Source organism: Poromitra crassiceps, assembly GCF_964638095.1.
Source record: "Poromitra crassiceps genome assembly, chromosome: 14".
In the NCBI taxonomy this organism is placed as follows: domain Eukaryota; kingdom Metazoa; phylum Chordata; class Actinopteri; order Beryciformes; family Melamphaidae; genus Poromitra; species Poromitra crassiceps.
The window spans coordinates 24,757,828-24,767,215 of NC_139633.1; the positions used below are offsets into that span (position 1 = coordinate 24,757,828).

General features: G+C 46.1%; 1 protein-coding gene across 1 annotated transcript in view; it reads left to right on the forward strand.

The window, feature by feature from the left end:
- The window catches only part of dachc (dachshund c), a 54,718-nt gene that overhangs the window by 35,201 nt on the left and 10,129 nt on the right, over positions 1–9,388 (forward strand). The window contains exons 4-6 of the mRNA XM_083651020.1: positions 5,036–5,214; positions 8,194–8,311; positions 8,506–8,628. Coding sequence (XP_083507146.1) covers positions 5,036–5,214; positions 8,194–8,311; positions 8,506–8,628 — 420 coding nt within the window. The remainder of the gene's footprint in view (positions 1–5,035; positions 5,215–8,193; positions 8,312–8,505; positions 8,629–9,388) is intronic.

Genomic DNA, 9,388 nt, shown 5'->3' on the forward strand with positions numbered 1-9,388 from the left:
GCTGGAGGAGAAGGAGCACACGGAGGGCCTGATAGAGAGATGACAGAGATGAGAGGCTGAGGCCAAATCAATAGTCTTCTCTCTAATTCACTATCCTGAATGCAAACGACAACCGCTGGACAATCGATGGGAGAACGGACACACGCACACGTCCATGCAAACAAGCGCGCGCGCACGCACACACACACAGTCTCACACACACACACACACACACAGTCACACACACACACACACACACACACACACACACACACACACAGACGCACACACACACACACATACACACACAGACGCACACACACACACACACACACACACACACACACACAGACATACACACACAGACGCACACACACACACACACATACACACACAGACGCACACATACACACACATAAACAGCCGTGCACACCGCCCCCACTGTTATCGACAGGTTAAAGCGGCATCAGTGTGTTTAGACAGATGACAGGGCTTATGGAGGTCGGTGTGGAATACGCTATCAACCTGGGACACACACACACACACACACACACACAAATGCAAGCACCAATGTGGAACATACAGTTAGGACCATATGAAATCCGTTTGACTTTTTCCCAAATTCCATTTCTCCCGACTTTTAATTAGAATTTAGGGGTTAGGGTCAAATTTTTATTTATTTATTTATTTATTTGCCATCTCAAACAGCCTCTTCAACATGTTCCTCAAAGTGACAACCAAGTCGTGAGTTGTGTGATGTAAGGGTCCATCACGCAAAACAAAAACCGAATGATTTCTCTAGGCCTATTTTACAATGATGACCATCATTTAGCTTACTACAATAATTATGCCTACTTTTTCCCCCGGCCAAATTATGGAAAATCCTGCAATATTCCATGTTTTACAGTTGATTCCATGTTTGTTTTTTTACCGAATTCCGTCACTCCGTCCGTTTCTCTGCAGTGCGGAAATCATATGGCGCGACATGCTGCAAGGCTCCGGGACAGAAATCCATTAAAAAATCTCCTTCTGTTTTCGGAATTCCCAAACACATCAAAGTATGGATGGAGTCATTCAGAAAATCACCATGTGCAGATGCCCAGCGCTCGCTCTTGGCTCTGTGACCGTGTGTGTTTGTGTGTAGTATTTTTTCTCTCTCTCTTCGTTTTACCCACATCTCTAAACACTCCCAGTCTTAAGCATTGTTTACCATTGTATATACTCAGTTAGACTGCCAGCATCTGTGCGCAGTTAGGTGGCATGGTTACCACCAGCCATTATAAACCTGTAAAGCTTAATCACTGTTAATGATAGAGTCAACTGGAAACACACACACACACACACACACACACACACACATACATACACACATAAGCACAATGTGTTTTTCCATACTGCCACCCACGGCCTTATGGGAAGGGTAGGCCCCTACCGGAGCCTAAACCACTACAAAGGCAATCTCAGATTACACACACACACACACATGCGCACAGGCACGCACACGCACACACACACACACAGACACACATGCACACGCTCACAAATGTGCTGAGTGTGACACCTTATGGGCCCGGGGAAGCGCGGGAGCAGCCATTTCTGCATTTAACAAGATCTTCTGGGAAATGTACAGTAACTGTTTGTTTACAGTAATGGTTTGTTTGGATAAACATGAGAGAGGCACTTTGACTTTAGATGTTCTTTAATGAAACGTAAGAGAGCAAGAGAGAGACACTGAGACAGTGATGGAGAGAGAGAGTAGATGCAGCGGACAGAGGAGGAGGAGAGAGTAGTTGGGTTTCCATCCAAAGGTATCGCAAATTTGGGGGCACGGTGGCGCAGTGGTAAACGCTGTCGCTTCACAGCTAGAAGGTCCTGGGTTCGATTTTCCCACGTGGGACGCTGCGAGCGCTGAAGGAGTGCGTGCCCGTCCACATGTCCTCGAGTGCCCACCGCCCGGGTGGGGTCGTCAAAAAAGGGCCTTTCTGTGTGGAGTTTGCATGTTCTCCCCGTGCCCCCTGGGGGTTTCCTTCATATAGGCCCCCCACACCAAAACATGCAATATCCTGGTCGCTGAAGTGGTGCCTCCTCTGGTCGTTCGGGGCGCCTGTTCGGAGAGAGGGGAACTCGTTGGAATAGCGTGATCCTCCCACGTGCTATGTCCTACCGGTGAAGCTTTCCCTGTCAGGTGAAAAGAAGCAGCTGGCTAACTGCCCATGTCTCGGAGGAAGCATGGAGCCAGTTTCGGCTCTCCCCAGATCGGCAGAGGGTGGAGCAGCAACCAGGATAAATAAATTAAAAGTCGCACTAATAGGGGATAACAATGGGATTAATTCGTTTTTATTATTTACCATTATTTAGCGTGCGTAGCCCTATTGTGGGTAGGCTACATGACATGTCATGTTTTGCAGTGATCAAGGCAAACTACCTGGTTTTTGAATGGCGAGGAATACCGCTTCATCTGTTTCCACTGCACTTATCGCACTTTCCTTTTATCGATACAGCCGACTTTTCCACCTCCCTCAAGCGTGAAAACCTTTTTTTGCGATATTTGGAGGTTTATGCGAAATTAGCCGCGTTTCCAACTCCGTTTTTTTTTATGCGCAAATTGGAATAGCATAAAAGCAGGTGGATGGAAACCCGACTAGTGAGTGTGGAAAAAGAAGGGGGAGAGAGGAGGTACAAAAAGGCTTTAATATTTGGTGTTGGCTGCTGGTTTGATTGTCGGAGCATCTGGTTGTTTAGCTCCATTCACACACAGATCTTTTGTTTGGATGCTTTCTGCTCTGGGCAACACAGAGACTAATCTGCCAAATGCATATGTCCAGCCAACCCGATTCATAAAGTCACTAACCCCCCACTCCTCTCCTCTCTCCCTTTCTCACTTTTCTCTCTTTTCTTTTTCTTTTCTTTCTCTCTCTCGCTTCCTTCCTTCCTATTATTTCCCCCTCCTTTTATTTGTTTTATTTTATCTCTTGGTTCTTTGTAGTTCTCTTTGTTGATGCCGCGCACTCGTTCTATTATTTGCGACAATTGTGCGGAATAGAGTCCAAGATTTTTTCCCCACCCTTTGTGTTTATAATTACCCAGCGTGCATCGCTGGCCCGCCACCAGCGCCGCCATCAGCACCCTTTTGTTCCACTTCCTCCCTGTGTTTCTTTTGTTTTTGTTTTTCCTTTTTTATTAAATGATAAATATTTATGTCATCCCCCCCCCCCCCAACGGAATTGTTTGTTTCATGAATAGAGGGAGCGAAACGACGCACCGGGAGGTGCTGCTGTCGAGAGGAAGGATTTTGTTGAAAGATAGCGGATGATTGTCTTAACAGAGGAATTCAAACAGAGTGTCTAAGATAATAGGAATTTGGTTTGAACCCGCTGAAAATGTGTTGGATTATAGTCGAGTAGCGGGTGTGTCGCGGGTGTGTCGCAAACCAAGCGGCAACCTTCGGAGCTGAAAAACGAAGGCAATGCGGAAGTGCCAAAAAGTGCAGTTCCCTCGAATGGCCACTTGAGGTAGGCTGCAAAAGCGGGTCGTTCTCAATCCCCATGTTAAAATACCCAACTTTACAGCAGAAATAAATGTTTACAGACATTACAGTTAAAAAAAAACGGTCTTGTCTCTATAGCTAATTTCCCCCGATCATGACAACTGTACAGGAGGTGAACCGTTTAGAGACAGTCTATGGCTACAGAAAGAAGTCTGATCCAAGTCTTCTGACTTGGACTTATTACATCAGTAAACACTTTCCTAATGAGTTTATGATCTCAATCACTAGTTTCAAGTCTTCTTCAATACAGCAGGATGTTCATTTTGTAAATGATGCTCCCATTTAGAGTCAAATAGACGACAAAGCAGACTATGATTTGGGGGCACTATTGACAGGTCGCCTGTCCAGTCATGGCGATGGTCCACAAACCAGTGGGTGGCTTACGTCCATACTTTTTATACAGTCTATGATCACAACCTTTCTCTTTGTCATCATGCCTTCCTCCCCTCTCTCACCTCTCCTTACTTCTCCTCTGTCCTCCCTCCTCATCTAATTATTATACTCCTACACCCGTCCTGTTCATACCTTGTATCTCTGAACACCCAACACACACACACACACACACACACACACACAATGTCCAGTGGTATGTGGTTTAGAAGCAGAGCAGTCATCCAGATAACGTTGACATCACAGAAGAGTGATATTGGAACGCAGTTTCAATCCCGGGCATCAGAGAACGAAGAGAGGCGTAGGCCTTTCGGGTTCAGTGCACTCTGCAGGACCGACTTGCCTTTTAGTCGGGGAACCAGGGGGGACGGAGAGAGGCGAGAGCCGAGTCGGGACAGAACAGAGAGGCGAGACCCGTTTCATGTGGAGTGGCTTTTGATGGCTGCTGGTTTGACCTCTTTTTCTTTTTCGGATTTTCCTCCCCATTTTCTCCCCAATTGTACTTGGCTGCCCCCTGCTGGCCCGGTCGTTGCTCCGCCCCCGCTGACGATCTGGGGGAGAGTTGTAGACTAATTAAAAAAGAGAACAGGCCCCAGCACACAAAAATGTCCTTTCAAAAGTTTACTAAGTCATCTGGGACAGACAGCCGCTCTCTTGTAGAGTTGTAGACTAGCACACGCTTCCTCCGACACACGCTTCTTTTCACCCGACAGCGAGGAGTTTCACCGGCAGGATGTAGCGCATGGGAGGATCACGCTATTCCTGCCAGTTCCCCTCCCCCCCCCCCGAACAGGCGCCCCCCCGACTGACCAGAGGAGGCGCTAGTGCAGTAACCAGGACACATACCCCCACCGGCCTCCCACCCGCAGACACGGCCAATTGTGTCCGTAGGAACGTCTGACCACGCCGGAGGTGCCGCTGCTGGGAATTGAACCCGGGTCTCCGCGGTGGTAGGCGAGTGCTAACACTACCCAGACAGACACCCCCCCCCCCGCTGGTTTGACCTCTGCCTTACGAGGAAGAGCATTCTCCATGCTTGTTTGTTCCTCTCATATATCTTACTGTTACCCCTACTGTTCTATTCTTCCTGATGAGGTTCTATTCTGTTCTCTCTCCCAGGTCTGGAACAGCTGCCCTTTATGATGATGTCACATCCTCTGATCCCCGCCAGCCTGGCGCCGGCCTCCGTTTCCATGGCGATGGGCCAGATGAACCGACTCAGCGCGCTGGCCAGCATGGCGAACGTGGCGCAGCTCCACGCCAACATCCCTGCCAGGGCTCCCACCTCTGTCATCAAGGTGACGTTAGAGTCCCCACTGGATCCCCGGGGGTTCCCCCCTCTGGATCCCCGGGGGTTCCCCCTCTGGATCCCCGGGGGTTCCCCGTCTCTCATTTATGTTCTGCTCATTTCCATCCGTGACCTTGTAAATGACCTTGTAAATGTGTAAAATGTTGCATTTTGTTCCAAAATGAGCAAAACTGTTTTGTTTTAAGTGACATCTGCATCTTACAAAATAATTCCTAAGCCAAAACTTGGAAGGCACTCGGAGGGCACAAACCTCCTCCGACGCTAAAACAGTTCTCCACCTTGCTCTTAGCACCCAAAGAAATCAATCCTGACACGTACACGTTATGTTAAATTGAGATCCAGCTGCCTTTGGAATCAAGCCTCTATCTCTCTTGGTTCATGGAGATGGCTAGAAAAACAGTCATTGTCCAATGGCGGAAGTCCCAGATCTGGATCGCCATCAAAATCTAATCAATTGTTCCTTGGCTAAAGAAGGCCTGTTTGTCCACCATGGAAATCCGTTCCTACGTTTGAGAGATATCCTGCTGACAGACACACAAAGTAACTAAGTGGAGTAAAGATATCACCTCCTTGGCAGAGGATGAAACAGCAGGTACTTCTATTCAAGTAGCCATGCAGGTCAGGATGAACTTTGCTTACAACAGTAGTTGTGTCTTCTGTCTGGCTGTGTCTCGCCTCTGCTTAAGGTGCGTTCACACCGACCTATTAAAGTTCTTAGGCTGGCATCGAGTTTACATACAAAGTCAATGCAAATTAAGAAATTTACCACTCGAGGAAGGGGGTTGTGGCCACATTTACCACTGGTACAGGGTTTATGGCACGAGTTTCTTTTCTACAATAGCTACCACATAATATAAAAAATACACAATTGTAACATTCAATTCATTTATTTACAATCATTACTGGTTTCAGAATACATTTATCCTTCCGCCACAGAATATAGTTCCATACACAAGATCAATGATTGCACTAAACATTTAGTTGCCTTTGAGCCAAAAAACAACCTATTCCTTAACGGGATTCACAGTTATTGATACATTGCCTGTAAAAGTACAGTTATTTAAACAGTTATCTAAAGCAGCCCGTTCTGGAAACATCGCATTGCCCAATTTGTTTGTTTGACAGTCCCAGGTTCACTCCGTGACAACTCAAGCTCAGCCAGTTCTCTCTCCCCAATTTCACCATGTCGTTCTTTGTTCACTTCACCTTCATCTTCATCTAACCACTGCTCAAAACTCAATCCACCCAGTAAATCAAACGTTACTACGAAATCGGACATTTCCTTGTTAGAGATTTGTAGACTGACAGGCTAACAGTGGGCGGAGTCAGCACAGGTGTTCTTCATTCATCAGGGAGCGGAGTGATACTGCGGTTGGAGCCGAACTGTAGATTGTTGGCCTATTTACCACTGTTGCTAGCCAATCAGAATCCAGTATTCACTCATGCTGTTGTAGAACGAGCGATTGAGCGTATATTCCCCTGGGAGAAAAATCGCTGGGCGTCCGAGCGACAGAGACAGAGCGATAGGATGAAAATTCGCTCGTCACCCGAGATGAAATATCCCAACTCGAGCGAAATTCCGCTGCCATCAGTCGCTCGCTGTTCAACGCTGATTGGCTGCCGTGTGAGAGTGAGTCAAGGATCACACTGGCTTGGAACAAACCGCTGGTTTATTGTGTGGCAACAAACCGCATTGACAGCCCATTGACAGGCTGACAGCTGACATGAAGTGAAGTCTGTACTACCGGTACAGAGCTCGCGTTAGGAGCACGCTGATAGGCTTAGCTTGTAAACAACTACGGTGGCTCGTAGTGGACAAACATCATGACATTGCGTAACGTTATAGCCCCCAGATGTCCGTCAATTCTTGTGCCTGTTGACGAGCGATTTAAACACAGCGACAGAGCGATTCCAAAGGGTTGAATCGAGCGACAGAGGGAAAAATAAATATAGTAGAGGGAGTCTCTTGCGCTTCAACCCCTCCACATAGGGAGGTCGGTGCTCCCAGAAGAGGACAAAACACTGGAAAAGGTTCAATGGGCCACTTCAGTAAAGACTGAACCCAAAGAGAGGACTGGAGCACACGAAATCACGAGAAAATATTGAATAATAGGTACAAAGCACTGACGTTTCGACGCACACAGCGTCTTCTTCAGAGTAAAAAAAGGTTTGACTCGGTGTGAACACAGCTTTGGTAATAGGAGGATGGGATAATCTGTGTCATCATTTTTATCATGAATTCAAGTATCAACATTTTTCCTAGATTACCGAATTTTAGAATGATGATTTATTGCCAGGTGTTTATTTGGTACCTCATGATTGAAGGTATGATCTTAAATCATATCCTGCACAGTAGCAGGAAATACTGTCACTCTGGATTTCACTGATCATAATTCCGATGATGTGTAGGCCGCCATTGTTTTTCAAACACTGGGCTGGCTCCCAAAGGCAAAGCGCCTTCAAGGCTGATTGAAATGAGCACTCACATTTTCCTGGCGAAACTGGGCTCCAAACAATAGCATATTATTCCTATCCTTTCCAAGTCCCTACACTGTAAGGTGGACTTTTTATTTATTTAGACCAGTTGATTAGTAGACTACATAATTACCTGCAAGGTAACGTCTGATTCTTGTTTTGATGAAACTTCTCACCAGAGGAAACATTTGAAAAGCTATAATTCCCATAAGATTTTTGCATTATTATTGTTGTTTGCAGGTTTGCAAGGCTGATTGAAATCAGCACTCAATTTTTCCTGGCAAAACTGGAGTCCAAACAATAGCATTATCATTATTCTTAGCCTTTCCAAGTCGCTACGATGTAATATTGTTTTTTTGTTTTTTTGTTTTTTAGAACAGTTACCTGCAAAGTAACATTTGAGTCTTCTTTTGACGAAACCTCTCACCAGAGGGACCGTTTGAAAACCATCATTTCCATAAGACTTTGCTTTATTATTGTTGTCGTTTGGCAGGAGCGAGTTCGGGACAGCCCCTCCCCTTCCCCCTCATTGGAGGAAGCGCAGATGTCATCCAATCACAGCAGTGTGTCGAGTTCACCGTCTCGCACAGAACACACTGCAGACACCACACGTACGTACCTAACGCTACCTGTCTGACCTGCACGCAGCCATGTAAAGTAAAGTGGAACTCAGCTATTCTCACAGGCTTGACGGAAAAACTAGTTTTCGATCAACCACGAACTACAACAATACTTGCATTTTTGAATTTTCCGAGATTATGATCTTTCTGACTTTGTCTTGTGTACCTTCTTATACTCTGTCCAGACCCACTCCATGACAGGCACAATCTGTTAGGACACTCCCCCAGTGTGGTGCACGGGGTCAGAGAGACAGACATGGCTTCACTGGAATACAGCAAGGACAACAAGAGGAGCCATACTGACAGAGGTAAGGTAGACCAGTGCATTGGGTTAGCTTGGGTTAGCCAAGCCAATGTCTTGCCTTGTCTCTCTGAATTGTAAAAAATAATAATAATAATAATTAGCAACCACTTTTATCCTGTATTAGCTGTGTTATTTTGAAAATATTGTAGCTTAAATTATTCTACATCAGAAGGTTTTAAGAAATGTCATTTCATGAGGGGTAACTTTACTGCAAATAAGTGACATTTCCAAGCATTTCTTTGATGTTTCTTGTTTAATTGTTATTTCTTTAACACATCGTATAGCCATGGAAGAAAGCCTGTCATCCCACAGTACAGCAAGCATCCAGTTTTTCTGAACTTCCTCTAAAGTCTGAGAAATTGTCACATTTAGATGCTGTACTCTGAGCATTCATCCATGTACTGGGCGGCTTTAGCTCAGGAGGTAGAGCGGGTCGGCCAATGACGCAAGGGTTGGCGGTTCGATCCCCGCTCCCTCCCAGCTGCTGTCGTTGTGTCCTTGGGCAAGACACTTAACCCTCCTTGCTCCCGATGGTGTGTAGGCACCCTGCGTGGCACCCTGCGTGGCAGCCTGCTGCCATCGGTGTATGAATGGGTGAATGTAGACTACCTACTGATTGTAAAGCGCTTTGGATAAAAGCGCTATATAAATGCAGACCATTTACCATGTACTTTTGTATAGTTGGCTACTCGTGGATTTAAAAACTTGTGAATGTTGTGCGATTAGGGAGGAAATGATTACTATTATATTTAATGATAAACGAT